At 41.2% G+C, this 15,876-nt stretch overlaps 2 protein-coding genes across 2 annotated transcripts in view; one reads left to right on the top strand and one right to left on the bottom strand.

The window, feature by feature from the left end:
- top3b (DNA topoisomerase III beta) overlaps positions 1-15,876 on the top strand; it is a gene marked incomplete at its 3' end in the record, with an annotated part of 93,418 nt that overhangs the window by 16,560 nt on the left and 60,982 nt on the right. Inside the window, exons 2-4 of the mRNA XM_083912407.1 lie at positions 7,599-7,730; positions 7,835-7,941; positions 8,858-8,932. Coding sequence (XP_083768533.1) covers positions 7,599-7,730; positions 7,835-7,941; positions 8,858-8,932 — 314 coding nt within the window. The remainder of the gene's footprint in view (positions 1-7,598; positions 7,731-7,834; positions 7,942-8,857; positions 8,933-15,876) is intronic.
- Positions 860-3,007, bottom strand: LOC310945880 (uncharacterized protein; the record flags this gene model as incomplete). Its single annotated transcript, XM_083912138.1, has 2 exons — positions 860-1,094; positions 2,883-3,007. 2 exons carry the CDS (start codon positions 3,005-3,007, stop codon positions 860-862), a joined length of 360 nt encoding a protein of 119 aa, XP_083768264.1.

Raw genomic sequence — 15,876 nt, 5'->3', positions numbered from 1 at the left:
ATTTTTTATACAGTCTATGCTCTAGCCTCACCTTTTCAATGGAATCCCATTGGTAGGCCACAGCCTGGGTCATTGTTGACTTCCTGACAGCTGCCATCAATTACATACACTGACAGGAAATCAACTGGGACTCATTTTAAATGTGTAAAAATACTCTATTACTAAAGAAGCAGAAAGAACATTTACCCTTTTTTCTTAAGTGAGAAATTCTGCAAGAAAAATTCATTTTCTTGCTGGCTATTAGACAGAAATAGGCTTTTGGCTTTGTGATGTACTAACTGTAACATGCCCATGTGTGAATGTCATGTTTCAGAGAAGTGCACAGACATCCCCTCCTCCTTCAGGAAAGGAATGTGAAACACCTCTCTTAACTTTGTGTGGATTCAAGTCAGTATAGTCAAGTCAGACATTTTATAGGACACAAACATAAGAAAAAACACTTTCTTGAGTGGAAGGGGACTATAATAGTCTAGTACTCTTTCTGACCCTGCTGAGCTGTGCTGTTTACTACTGTAGTGTTTTTATTGGAGAACACTTAAGACTTACTGTATCTGTTGAGGGGAATAAAGGCTACAGACTGGACCTCAAGTAATTCAGAAAGTAACGTTTGTGAACAGGCTGCCAAAAATACTCCATGTGGGCTCAGTTATTATATCAGTTAATGTAAAAGTACTATGATAAGCTGTTAACAGGCATGAACTGAATGGTGATATTTTCCATGTCTTCTCACAAAACAATAACAATGAGTGAAATGGACTTTCTCAGAAAACACCTTCTTTACCTCCTACTTTATCTGAACAAACTCATATTCTTAGTGTTGACCAAGGTCCTAACTTGACATGAGAGCTGTCAGTCCTGTTCAGTTGGAGCTGTGCCTGGAGATGGCACATATACAAGCTATGGTAATGAGCTCAAACTCCAGAGAGTAGCTGGTTGTAGGGAAGCAGCTGGGGTTTTCCTTGAGCACGGGCATCCTCAGGGACACAGGGATGGTCTCAAGACCAAAGGCATTGTCGAGTCCCCTGCAGGAGTGGCTGGTGTGGCAGTTAGCCTCATGGATGACCTGAGGCACCCGGTTCATGTTGATGTTCTCCCTGGTTAGAGATGAGAAGCATGGAGAGATCACAGACAGGTTTTCGTTCAGTCATTTGTTAGGTTCATATTGCCAGACCCCCAGATCTCCTTGTCTCAGTGTCAGTGCTTGAGCATGGGCTGGCTGTATGTGTTGAAATGGTAAAAATAGTCATGCACATGTGTGGTGGATCAAAGAAATAGCATAGAAGAAGGAATATATCCATACTCTAATATGTTCCTGAGACTTCTGATAAAGAATTGACATTCCATAATTGTCAAAATATTGACAATACATTATATATCATACTATTTTCTTCAGTTTATTGAGTATGCACCATTTATGGGCCATACAGCAAAGTTTATAAAGAAGACATGGTGATTTTCAGTGCCTCATCTCGCTTTTCCAGCATGTCACAAACCCAACAGAAACGGAACACAGAGTGGTCAGAGCTAGGCGTGGAAATCTTTGGGTGTCTCATGATTTAATTCCAATTCTTGGGGTTAACTGAAAACATCTGTTTCAGTGAGTTAATAAGCAATGTTGAGCATGTGTACAAAAGACTTAGCTTGCGTTAATTTGCCCAGCTGCGCAGCAGCAACCACGTTAGAAGTGTTGTCTGTAAAAATCACCTGGGGCCTCGTTTATAAAACTGTGCGTGGAATCCTTCCCAGAACATTGCGTTCCTACAAAACCATGAATGAATGATTTATAAAACTGCGGCACAGTCTTAACTTTCACTGGATATAAAGTACAACTTTCTCGGCAACAGACCACAGACAGTGAGAGTAGGCACAGCAACATCATCACCCCTCATCGCCAACACCGGAGCCCCCCAAGGCTGCGTTCTCAGTCAGTTTCTGTACACTCTCTACAGAAATGACTGCAGTAGCCCATTTCCCATCACCACATACTACAAATATGCAGACGACACAGCCATAGTAGGTCCTTTTAAGTAATAACAATTCCATTACAGCATACCAACAGTCACTAACACAGTTTTCACAGTGGTGCACAGACAACTACCTCCAGTTAAACATAGGAAATGGTCATACACACATCCAAGACACCCCTTGCACTCAGTCACACATCAAAAGACAACCAGTTGAACAGGTCAGTAATTTCAAATACCTATGACTCATTAGACAACAAACTCAACTTTAACGAACATGTCATCACCACACACAAACATGCACAGCAAAGACTCTTCATCTTACGCTAACTGAAATCACTGTCTGTGGCCCCCCACCTACTCCTACTACACAAAAGCATCATCCAACCTATCCTCACGTACTGTTCCCCCTGCTTCTTCAACCTGCTCACTGTCACCAGCAGAAACAGACTCCTTCAAATCTCACACACAGCAGCTAAGCTAATCAACCCCCTCAGCCTCACAGAAACAAATGACCTTGCTATCATACGCCTGGCACGTGTGATAGTCAGCAGCCCGGATCATCCCCTGAACCCACTCTTCACTCTCCTCCCACCTGGCCGCAGATACAGGGTGTTAGACTGGAGGAAAGCTAATTTCAAAAGAAGTTTTGTTCCCTCAGCAATCACAGCGCTAAACAAAAATATGTAAACAATGGCTATCTGCTGTCTATATGTCTATATGTTGTTCTGGGGATATTTGTGAAGAGGGTCTATTGGTTTGTGTGGGGAGAGGGTGTGTTATCTTTATACGATGTCCATGTGTTGTGCCTTTTTTTTAAATGTATGCTGCCATGGAAAAGAGGACTGACTCTTTTTGCTTGGGATTTCAATCTGTTTTGTAGCCTAATGACAAGGGATACATGGCATGTATACTCACACGTAGCTCCAAGTTGCGATGCTGCGCTCGTTGATACGGCTGGGAAAGTTTACAAGCTGACTGTAGTAGTCCTGCAGGCTGTATGTGCAGAAGTTTTCGTTCACACACTGACTGCCCAGTGGCATGGCTAGACAATGGTAGAGGGCCAGCAGCCACAATAGAAAGACACGCAGCAGCTGGACACAGAAAAGAGCTACCCGTTAGTTTCGCTGAGATTAACTGACGTCACTCTGGGCTTCTTCACTCAGTACAGCTACTCCTGTTAGAGAGATTCACAGGGATACAAGGATCTAGTTTCTCAGTTTATATGGGCATTATCATGATAGGATGTTACAGTTGCATTGATGTAATGTTGTAATGTTGTAATGAAGTGTTACATGTGGAATGGCTTCTACAAGACAGAGAAAGATACAAAAAATTTGCATATTAACAAAGGATGTAATAAACGGCCTCAATATACAATTTTGCACAATAGCAGAGGCTATAACAAACATGCATTGATAAAATGCCCATAAAGTAGCTTAAACAAAAATATCTCACACACATGTGACGCTGAAAGGTGCTAGGCAACTTAGCGGGGCCCAACAGCGGTTACACGCAGTATTCATAATGCATATGCATTCTCCGTAATAATGAGAGATATGGCCGTAACATGTCCGCATGTAACATAAAACTCATAAAACTTCAACAAAGGTCAGGCCTTTGTAAAGCACTTGGTGACTTTTGCTCAAATGTTTACAGGGCTGCAATCAACAGTCTAGATGAGTACAGACAGGTTGTGTCATCATACATCAGCTTCTGGCTCCTGTGTACAGTCATGCCCCAGGGTTGAGTTATTATTGGTTGTTATTATTGAGTTAACGACAAACCCTGGTTTACAGCAAAACTTAGGTGTGAAGCTGGAAAATCATATCTCAGCCTCCCTGTATACCTACAGCTGACCAGTCAGTACTGAAGTTCACAGACACCACCCTTATTGGACTCATCACTCACCACTGTTCCACGAAATTTTTTTATAAACTTTATCTAGAGGATTCAACAGATCCAGATTTGGTCAGCAGAATCTCAAGTTCTTCAGAATGCCAAATTTTGAGGCTTTTGTGTTTTCTTGGAACAGTGTTTCTATGGCGAGGAGGAAATATTTCACATGCGGGATAAAAGTCCATTTACATGCCCATATAAAAATTGCTAAACTTCTAAGATTCCAAATTGATTGATAACTTTTTCCAAACTCTCACCGAAGGCACTTTGCGGCTTCCGTAGAACACTGTTGCAGCAAGCTACCGTCGAACACTGTTGCAGCAAGCTGCCGTCTAGTCAGTCAGAGGAACTGACATGAAGGATAAACACTTTACTGTCATTCTGTCTCACTCTGCAGTATAAAACTCTGACATGAAGGTAAACACTTTACTGTCCTTCTGTCTCACTCTGCAGTATAAAACTCTGACATGAAGGTACCTGCAGAGAGGAGATGAAGTATTAACCAAGATTCTGCTACAAGCCTACTTGTACAATTTAGAAATATTAAGACATTTTAATTTTTTAATAACTTAAACCTGTTATTGTTGCAGTCACTGAAAAAGGGAGTAATACTAACATTTTGAAGTCACTGAGAATTGCGATATACAAATAAAATGTGCAGGATGAAAAAATTACATTTGGTCATAGATTTGCCTATGTGTGTTTACATTATGCAATATGGTTGATACCTTTTTCAAAAATTAAAGTACTGTAGAGATCAAAATGAGTGAACAAAGTATTAATACTTGATTTTCTGAAATATTGTCATTTTTTTATTGTTCAGAATTTGATTATCCACTGTGGCTATACCACTGCTGTACTAGCATGTTCTTTTTTAAATAACCAAGGCACTTAAACACAAACCTTTATTTTGTGAAAAGAACAGTGATCAAAGTTACAGAACAGTAACCATTGTGTCAGAAGAGAAAATTTCAACAATGTTTTCTTCTATAGGATTCAAAAATGAACAGGAAGTGTAGAGGCCACAGCTTTGAATGACTTCACATCTGCCACACAACCTCTGTCCACACAACATGCTCCTCAACATGCTCCTCAGCAGTTGTCTGGCCTTTTTATTCTTTCTGCTGATGAGAGGTTTGGTCACTGCAGAGTGGGCTTTCAGTCCAAAAACTCTTAATCAGTGAGACAGTTCGTGCAGAGACAGATCCTTGCCCTGTTCAGCATAGAACTGGAGACCAACTATAGCTGAAGTGTTGAACTGAGTCTTCATAATCCTGTCCTCTCATGCACCTGTTTTATGTGGACGGCCGGCCTTTTTGAGGGACTAAAATAATCTGTGTCCTTGTAAAGTTACAATATTCTTGAAATCACAGACAGTGAACGCCCAACCTCTCTCTGATGGATGAGAGGGTCGTCCCTTTGGCCACAACCTGCTGTCGAGAGAGGTGTAGTGTGTGTGCAGTCTCTTCAAGACCCAGGCCAAATCTTTGTCTTGCTTGCCACCTGCTGATTAAAGTGACAATTTCAGCCCAGGCTTACTAACTTAAGGTGGACCGACCACTTATGTGGACCAGCTATTCCTATTTTAGTGACAAGCTACTAATTCCTCTTAACACCACATTTTTTCTGTACTATGTACAATATGCTACAGCTCCCAAAAAGTCTATGGCTGCAGCACCGCTTTCTTTGCTCTCACTATGGAACCGGCAGGAATCAAGAGCTGCCATTTTTTAGCGGCCAGTCAATCAAAAAAAAGAACAGGTTTACACAACAGCCAATCGGAAAATAGCACTATTGTATCTGGGTAAGATTTAACGCAACAACCAATGAAAAGAAAAGCATAGTTAGCCTGGTATTATTCACGTGATCTTGGAGCTCTGAGCATCACTTTTAGCACAGAGTAAGTCTCCTGTTATCTCCTGTTTATTAATGTGACATTACAACGAATTCACAACTTTACTGCTGTTAGAGAATGTTGTCCAGATAATTAACATCAGTTTTTCAATGCTGAGTTAAACCTTGTATACACCCATTCCTCACCGTTCCTGACTGACGCTAACCTCACCTACAGGAGTCCAGATACAAGCAAACACATTTACAAAAAATAATGCCCATAACAGGTTTGAATATTAAGGGCTGCCTAATATTTGTTTGAATATCATTTTTTTTTTTAATATTCAAATTATATTCACATATCCATCCATCTTCAACCGCTTGTCCCTTACAGGGGTTGCGGGGGGCTGAAGCCCATCCCAGCTGACATCGGCGTACATTCACACCTACGAGTGATTTAGAGTCATCAATCTTTACACTTTGAATGCTACATTTGTCCATATTTGTCTAAATCTGACAACTGGAAGGAAAATTTCCTCACAATGGCATCCCTACTCAGCATTTGCTTTGCATATGGTATATTTAGTCATGCATGCCTCGTTGAAGGTATAAATAACCCAAACATGATAAGGAGCCCCTGAAGTTCTATTTTATCTAATGTGCACACTTTTTTATCTTGTTCACAAATTATGTCTTATGCAAATAAAATTATAATTTGACATTTGATAATAATATTCAAAAGACTGCCCCACACTTTACAGACAAGTGCAGGAATCTAAAAGATGGATTACCATGAAAGTCTGTTTATTCATGATCGCCAAAGATGGTCAGAATTTAATTTTATCTAATGCTACAAAAATTGAAAAAATGATTTTTTTTTTTTTTTTACATAAAAGACTAAAACTCTTTTATGATGTGATATGTTTGACGTAGACGGCTGGAGCATTATATCGGCTTCAACTTGAATAGATAGAAATAGTTTGGATAGAAATAATGATCACAGCTACGTGTGCATATGGGTTTGCAAGTATTTCATCATTGTAGACTTGTGATCATATCCTTTAAAAACATAAGTAGTCTAATCCAAAGACCAGCCAAGATGTAACATCATCAACAAAAAGACAGATTTCTTACCTGGCGCTGTTCCATTGCTGAAGTTTATGACTGCAGATTTCTATAAATCAAGTGTGTCTGTTTGCTTGGAGATCATCTGGACCTGTACCTGACATGCCTCCTATTTATATGACTTATTCTTGCCTAGTGTATGTGCATGCGTAGGTGCGTGTGTGTTTTCTTTCATGTCCCATTTAGCCTTCAGATAATAATTGTATTCAGAGCAGACGTCAGCTTGTATCATTGAGCCCAGCTCCACATCTGACTCATCACCATGGGTAGGCGCTAGTTTTGGAAAAACAAAATATGAAGTCATATTACTGTATATGTAAGTGCTTGAATCCATTTTAAAAGTTAAACAAAAAATCCAGATTTAAATTTTTTATTTTTTTTTTACTTCTGAAAGATGAATTTATACATCTTCTAAAAATCTATGTAAATTGAAGCAGATTGCATTTCAGTGAAAGGAAAGTTGAATCAAATGATTTAAGAGAATTAACTTTAACCTGTTTGTGTCTTCTATAGAGAATATATGCATATTGTAGAAGATGGGCTGGCAATATTGTAGTTTTTATATGTTATGTTATTTTTTTAGAACGCAACAATGATGTATTAACAACAATCAAGTATTAACAATTTGATCTCTAATTTTGATCTCCAGTGTAATACAACCCCACTTCAAAAAATCTGAACCATCTGAAATGTTTTGAATGGATTTGTGGTCCTGTATACTTCTTTATAATTCTTTAAAATATTGATTACTACCTCTTCTGTTCTCCTTGAACACAGGAAATTGTACAAGTCGCAAGGGGCTCAACGGAGCATGTTCAGTGCATGAATACCCTGGCAGCTTCCAGGGCCAAACTGTACGCTTTAAGATGACTTCTGTTTGTGGGCATGTGATGAGTCTGGATTTCATCGGTGGGTATCATCCATATTAGGTCCTGCTCACTTTAAGACCATAACCCACCCAACTCCAAATATCTTACTTAAACAAATTAAAGGCTTGGTCCTTCTTTTTCCAGGGAAGTACAACAACTGGGACAAGGTGGACCCTGCAGAACTCTTCAGCAAAGCTCCCACAGAAAAAAAAGAGGCCAACCCCAAACTCAACATGGTCAAGTTCCTCCAGGTAAGTGAGGCTGAAGTGTAACTGGTGAATTTCAGTTAAAAGCAACTGGACTTGGTTAATTGTCTGTTATTTGTCCAGTTTCTTTTGACTGAAATTGCTCTGGGGACAACAATGACCTGGATGAATGAGAATATTCACAGGCGTGTTACTCAGACGGATGATATCTTATAAGCCTTTTCTTGGCTTCTAATCTCCCCTGCATATAGTTTTACCTTGTATCAAGCCTTATTCAGTGCGTTTACATGCATTATGTTTGGGTTAAATCAGAGTTCAGAGTTATTAGACCTAGATAACTCCTTCAATACCCCTATTATTCGTGCATGTAAAGAGCCTTCCTGGAGTAATATCAGGTTTTGCACATGCTCTGTGGGTTATAGCTCCCCCTCCCCACTCGATGGCAGTGGCTTTTGCCCCCAGAAACATAATCAACCATGAAGTAATGGCAAAAAAAAACAACAATAGAGCTTTTACTGCAAACCGAGGGAGGACTTCGCCATGGCAACCAACATCACTACCAATATGACCCGTTTCTGTTGTAATTCTGTCCAAAAGTCGTCCATTTTCCCCACGCTTGTGATTTTTGACAAAGGTGAACTGGAAAAAAAAACACTTTTCAGTCCAGCTGTATGTTGGCGGAAAGTAAGTTTAAGAGCTACTCCGTCATTTTCCCATTCGACCCTCTTTCATTTATAGGTGGTAAACTTAAATAATCCGATTATACCCTTATAATAAGGGCATTTTTGGGTTACTGATGTGCTCGTAAACGCACTGACTGGTGTTTCTTTAATAATGTATGAATAAACTAAACTAAACTCTAAAACAGTGGGGCTCACTGCACACTTTGTGATCAGCTGGATGTTACTGTGTTATGCTTAGTATCTTTGGTGCTCAGCCCAAGTTTTTGGTGTCATGTCAGGTTGAAGCAAGAGGCTGTGACTACGTGGTTTTATGGCTGGACTGTGACAAAGAAGGCGAGAACATCTGTTTCGAGGTAAGTCAGGCCCTATCTAAACCCTATATTAACATATGAGCTGTATCTGTATTTGATATTTGGATAATGACGTCCAAGCCATGAAGCTTTATACCTGCTATTAAAATGCATTCTCCTTCTTTTGATTCTGCCCCCATTGTGATCGGATCTCCATATGCAAAATCTTTCTTAAAAATGTTGTTACAGTATATAGATAGCATTTGCACTTGCTGAGATCCATTCACAATGCAAGTCTGAACATCTCCAAATTCTGTGTTTACTCTAATAAAACAAATTAATTATACAAGACCCAGTGAAAAATAATGAATCTAATTAATGACATGCTTTATGATTAATTGATCTAAATTGATTGCATTATCAATATTTACCATGAGAGGCTTTTTAAAATATCCAAATGGTTTTGGTAGATGAGTGACACACACATATGCCAAGCAGCATTTTATCATCTGCTTTCACCATGTTTACAAAGCTACAGTGGATGGTTTGTATGTTCAGTGATGTATGGGGTTAAGGGTGATCATAGTGTGTGATTAATCTGCATTGTTTTTGAGGAGTTATTTTTACAGACCTAGTTCATTGTTATTTTTGTTATTTATATACCTTGTTATATCAACAGGTTATGTACCACAGTCTTTTAAAGTAGCTGTAATTAAACCTCTTCTTTAAAAGCCAAGTCTTGATCCTTAGGTACTAGCCAACTATAGACCCATATCTAACCTTCCTTTTCTCTCTAAGATCATTGAGAAATTAGTCGCCAATCAGCTGTGTGACTTTTTCCATTATAATGAGTTATTTGATGACTTCAGTCAGGATTTAGAGCGAATCATAGCACTGAGACAGCACTGGTAAAAATTACTAATGAACTTCGACACTATTGACTGGAGCATCTAATTGGCATTAAGGGAACCGCATTAAGCTGGTTTAAGTCGTATTTATCAGATAGATCTCAGTTTGTACATGTTAATGACAAATCCTCCATGCACACTAAAGTTAGTCACGGAGTCCCTCAGGGTTCTGTCCTTGGACCAATTCTATTCACCTTATATATGCCTCCCTTAGGACATATTATAAGGAAGCACTCCATAAATTTTCATTGTTATGCCGATGATACACAATTGTATTTGTCGATCAAACCAGAAGAAACCGATCAGTTAGATAAACTTCAAATGTGCATTAAGGAAATAAAAAGCTGGATGACCTGCAATTTTCTGATGTTAAACTCAGATAAAACTGAAGTTCTCTTTCATAATATTTCGTTCGATGTCTCACTATGGGATGCACGATTCGCTGCAGCCCTCAGAAGCATTTATTTCATTACGCCAATCCTGATTGGCTGGTGTAGTCCCACCTACCTTAAATAGCTCATGTGACGGCACCACCTCATTCAAACACCTCTTCTCACTCGGAGCATATCTCGTGTCCAGGGCTAGCTAGCTTACCTGTCCACAGACAGATCTTATTTAGCTTCTGTTGGCGGGCGCTGCTAGCTTCGGATATTTTTCTGCTTCGTCGGTCACACCAGATCGAACTCGGTGCTTTCCTGCCCCTCCACTGCTTGGTCAGCACAGCTCTTGACGCCTCACCACGGCTGTTTGAGCACCGAGCATTAGCACACCAGCTAATCTCTTGGTTTTTCACATCGGCTAACTGCCTCAACACCCTGCCTGCACACCAGCTCGCACGGAATGGAGGCTAAACCCCCTCACACCAGAGGGCTAGACTCTGTCGCTGCAGAAATAAGATATTGAGGATGGATCCACACCAGGTCTGCTCATGCTGTCTGGGGCTGGAACACGCCTGGGTGGCTATCGATGTCCCCAGCTCGTGTCCACACACAGTGGAGAGGAGGTGGGGGTCGCTGCGGTGGCGGCACGGGAGGCTAGCGCCAGCTGGGGCTCCAAGCTGGAGGAAGACGTCCCGGAATTGGACCTTGGGAAGATGACAATGGCGCCTTGGAACTCCTCATATCAGAGGATGAAAAAGTGGACGACATCTTCATCACTCCGTTGCCTCTCAGGATGGAGACGAGGGTAGCACACCAGTTTCTCCCTCTGCCAGCTTTGACATGCTCGACGTGTGCTAACACCTGTTTGGCTTCTGAGCGTGCATCCAGAGGCCCCCCCACGCCCCTATCTCCCAGCTGCCACGGACCGTGCCAGAGCAGACCGGGAGAGACGGACATTTGACGGTGGAGGGTTCAGCGGTTGCCCCTCTTTCATGTCCACAAGCACGCACACACACACATTTGCATCCAGGCCGAGAGCCGAGCGCACAGCTAATAAAAACCAAAGCTTTCAAAATAAACAGCGTGGTGGCAGCGCCTGCTGTCTATTATTCTAGTATCCTGGATCTAAGTGCTCTGAACAAATATCTCAGGAAATACAAGTTCAGGATGCTTACACACGCATCCCTGCTGCGCCTGGTGCGACAGAACGATTGGTTCACTTCTGTCGATCTGTAAGACGCGTATTTCCACATTCCGATCTATCCTTCCCACAAAAAGTCTCTGAGGTTCGCTTTCCGGGGGACTTGCTACGAGTACCGCATGCTCCCATTCGGTCTGTCTTTAAGCCTGAGGGTGTTCGTACGGTGCACGGAAGCAGCGGTGGCCCTGCTGAGACGGCAGGGCATCCGCTTGGTCACATATCTGGACGATTGGCTGCTTTTGGCACAATCGAAGCAGGAGGCCACAGCGCACACGCGTGTTCTCACACGACACCTATTCGATCTGGGTTATGTGATAAATGCGGAAAAGAGCATGCTGTCCCCGTCACAGGAAATAATCTTTCTGGGATTATCCCTGGACTCGGTGACTTTCACAACGCGCCTCTCGGCGACACCGGTGAAAGCTTTCAGGGCATGTCTCGCTCTTTTCCTTCTGGCAAATCTGTTCACTTCAGATTATGTCTTCGATTACTCGGAATGATGCCGTCCGCCATTCTCGTAGTCCGTCTCGGTCGCCTCCACATGAGAGAATTCCAGCTCTGGGTGGCTCATGTGGGCTGGATCCCGAGTGTTCGTCACACCGGGGTGCGTCAGAGCGCTGCGCCACTGGTGAGCCCCGCCTTTCTGACCCGCGGTGTACCCATGGTCCCCGTCCTGTCCAGGAAGGTGGTCACTACGACGGCTCATTGTCTTGATAACATTTCCTACGTAATATGAGATTTACAGACCTCGTCATACCAGTACTGTTACGGAGAAGAAATGAATCATCACAGTTTTCAATCACAGTTTTTACCATTGGAACCATTTCTTCATCCTTTGAGTCTTGAAGTGTTGTCCACATCCACGGGGCGAAAGCAGCAAAGATCATTAGTGCGACCATGGTTGCACCTGCAGTCCTGGAGGTTAGCCATCTTCCATCGTATTTTGGCATGGTTTCACACTTATGCTCTCGTTCCACTAAACTGAGAGGATCGTTGATTTCTTCACTGACATTGAGACGAATGGACCTAGGCGTTTCCAAACCCCTTTGTAATCAGACTTCCCCTACTCAGCGGTTGGAACGAGATCACTAAGTGTCCTCACTTTGCAATGTGAGAGATGTATCCAGCTGGACCTCTCAGCGATCTTTACAGCAGTGGGTGTGGAGAGAATAACTTGGAATGGCCCCTCCCATCTTGGACTGGACCAGCACTTCCTCTTTATCACTTTCACGAACACGTGGTCACCAGGCGTCACAGTTTTGTCCTCCTGGGGGCATATAGGAAAATCAGGCAGATTATTGGTTTCTTTACACTTTCTATGGTTCAGCGTTTGTCTCATATAGTCTGCCAATGTCTTCTCAGAGTCAGGCTCATCTTTTATTTTTAAATGTAAGTCAGGTAAATAATATGGTCTACCATACAGTGTTTCAAAAGGAGTCAATTTACATTCGCCTGTAGGCATAATGTGTAAACTTAGTTGTACTAAATCAACACATTCAGGCCATTGTCTTCCAGTTTCGTTCAGGCATTTGGTTAGCTTATTTTTAATTGTGCCATTGAATCTCTCAACAAGTCCAGCTGAGGCCGGGTGATAAGCACTATGGTATTTCAAGTCTATTTTTAGGTTTTTTCCTATTTTATTTATTGTTTCGTTTACAAAATGTGAGCCATTATCTGATCGTATTCTTTTTGGTATCCCAAAGGTTGGGACTATTCTTTTACATATAGCTTTCGCTACTGTGATGGCATCAGGGTTAGCACATGGAAACATTTCCACCCATTTGGAAAAGGCATCTATTATAACCAAACAGTATCCTACACCTGTGCTTTTGTTTAGTTTTATGAAATCCATATGTATTTCTTCAAAAGGATATTCTGGTTTTGGAAATGCACCTTGTTTTGGACGTTGTTGTCCTTGTGAGTTATATTTAATGCATGTTAAACATTGATTACAAACATTTTTTGAATATGTATTAAACCCATAAGTAGTATAGTAGCTGTTCACTAAGTCTGTCATCCCCCCGTTTGAGGCATGGCAACGCCCATGGCTCATTATTGGAGCCCATTTGAACAGCGATCGAGGTAACCAGGGTTTACCATCAGGTCCAATATAAATATCATTTATTTTTGTAGCTCCTTTTTTCTGCCACATTGATTTCTCCATTTGTGGTGCTTGTTGTTGTCTTTCTCGTAATATGTCACACGTCACTGGTGTATTTTGAGAAGTTGGAACATGAAAAACAGGATGTGCGGCTAATTTAGCTTCTTTGTCTGCCATTGCATTGCCGATTGAAACCATATCTTTTCTTCTTGTGTGGGCATCACACTTGCACACTGCAATAGATTTTGCTAACATTATAGCTTTTAAAAGTTCTTGCAATAACTTATCATGTGTTATTGGTTTCCCTGTTGAAGTTTTAAAACCTCTAAGTTTCCACTGTTGGCAAAATAGATGTACTGCTCCATATGCAAATTGGCTATCTGTGTAAATTGTAACATCCTTATTTTGAAATAATTTACATGCTTCAGTTAATGCTACTATTTCAGCGGCCTGTGTCGATAAATTAGATGGTCATTTCCCTGCTTTTAGGCTAGGTTTTTAGGTTATAGCGTAGCCTACACAATTTTGTCCTTGTGCATTCTTACGTGCAGAACCATCAACAAATACTATATGGCCATGTGTCAAGGGTGTGTCTAATAAATCAGGACGTGGTTTATACACTAACTGTGTTTCATGCAGACAATCATGTTTAGTGCCATCTATTGATACTGGTATCAGCGTAGCTGGATTTAATGTCGTGCTCCTTTCTATATTGAGATGTGGTTGCGACAGAAGTGTAGTCATGCATGATATCTGGCAGGTGATAGAAAGGTCATTTTTGTTTGTAATAACAGGGCTGCTACTGCATGTGGCACTTGTAGTGTTATTGGGTGAAATAATACTACTTCCGCAGAGGCCTGTACAGCCATTGCTGCTGCGATCACAGCCTGAACACAAGGCGGGGATGCTCTAGCCACTGGGTCCAGTTGCGTTGAATAGTGCTTTTGCCCATGTAATTGTAATAACATTGACGTCATGAATCCATTTTTACAGTTCACAGTTTGGATAAAATGTTTATCATAGTTTGCCAGCCATTTGTTGTATGTTACAAAATACTTTTTCTGCCCTTTCTGTCCAAATTATTTTATCTGTTAGTGCCATAGGTGTAGAGTAAATGAGATCAAGCAGAGGTCTTGTTACTTCTGCGTAATCCATTACCCACGTTCGGCAGTAGTTGCAAAGTCCTAAGAAGGACATCATGTGCCTTTTTGTTATTGGTATTGGTGCAGACAGAATGGCTGTTTTTCTTTCTTGATTTACTGTTTTGCCATTTTGGGTCAACGTGTGACCTAGGTATTTCACTTCTTGTTTCCACAATTGTAATTTACTTTTACTCACTTTGTTGCCAGTTTCTGCAAGAAATTTGTGTAAAGATAATGTGTCTTCTTTACAATCCTCTTTTGTTGTGGAGTTTATTATGATATCATCTACATATGAGAGGATTTGGCTCCCTCTAGGGGGATTGAAGTCTGCTAGACAATTGGCAATTGCTTCAGCAAAAATTGTGGGACTTTCACAATTGCCTTGTGCTAGCCTTGTGAACGTATATCTTTTGTTTTTAAACGTAAATGCGAACCAATGTTGGCTATCTTTATGTATTGGAATTGACCAGAACGCATTGCTTAGGTCTATGACCGAAAAATACTTTGCATTTGGATCCATAGAATTAAGCAATGTGTGTGGATTGGGGACGTTTGGTGCCCTTTGTTGTACTGCAGCATTAATTGCTCTTAGGTCCTGTATCATTCGCCAAGAAATTGATGGCACGGCCTTTCGGACAGGAAAAATAGGTGTATTACAGGGTGAATCTGGGCACGGAATTATAATTCCTGCTTTCTTTAGATCTTCAATTACTGGCTCAATGCCCTCTTCTGCATCAGGTTTTAGGGGATATTGTTTAACTTTTGGCCTATATTCTGTTTTTCCTTTAATTACTACTGGTGGGACGCCTTTCATTAATCCTACATCAGATGGACCTTCTGACCATAATTCTTTTGGTAATGAAGCTAGACTTTGTTCTTCTTCCGTGGTGAGAGAGAACACTTTTGCTTCTCATGTGTTTGGTTCGTCCAAATGGACGTTTGGAGTGGTTGTGACCACCCACTATAGTTTTTGACGATAATACTGCGTATCCTTATTATATTGAACTTTAGAATCGGTTGTATTTGTCCAGATGTGAGCTGCTTTTACTCGTCTTGCTTCATTATCCAAATCTTTCCATGTTTGCTTTGAGGATTTAGTCAAAGACACATGTGGTGTGCGTCCTCCCTGCATTAAATATAATGCATCATTTGTCTGCTGTACAGAAAGAGGTCGAATCTTTCCAGTAAAGTTGCATCAATGTACACTTTTGAGGACCTAATTTCTGCACAGCTTTGTCATATAGTGGGTCTGGCCCTGGGGAGTACTTGTAACGT

This window comes from Echiichthys vipera, assembly GCF_963691815.1.
Source record: "Echiichthys vipera genome assembly, chromosome: 4".
Taxonomy (NCBI): Eukaryota; Metazoa; Chordata; class Actinopteri; order Perciformes; family Trachinidae; genus Echiichthys; species Echiichthys vipera.
Note: the sequence above shows the minus strand (reverse complement) of the source record. Positions and strands in the feature narration are given on the sequence as shown.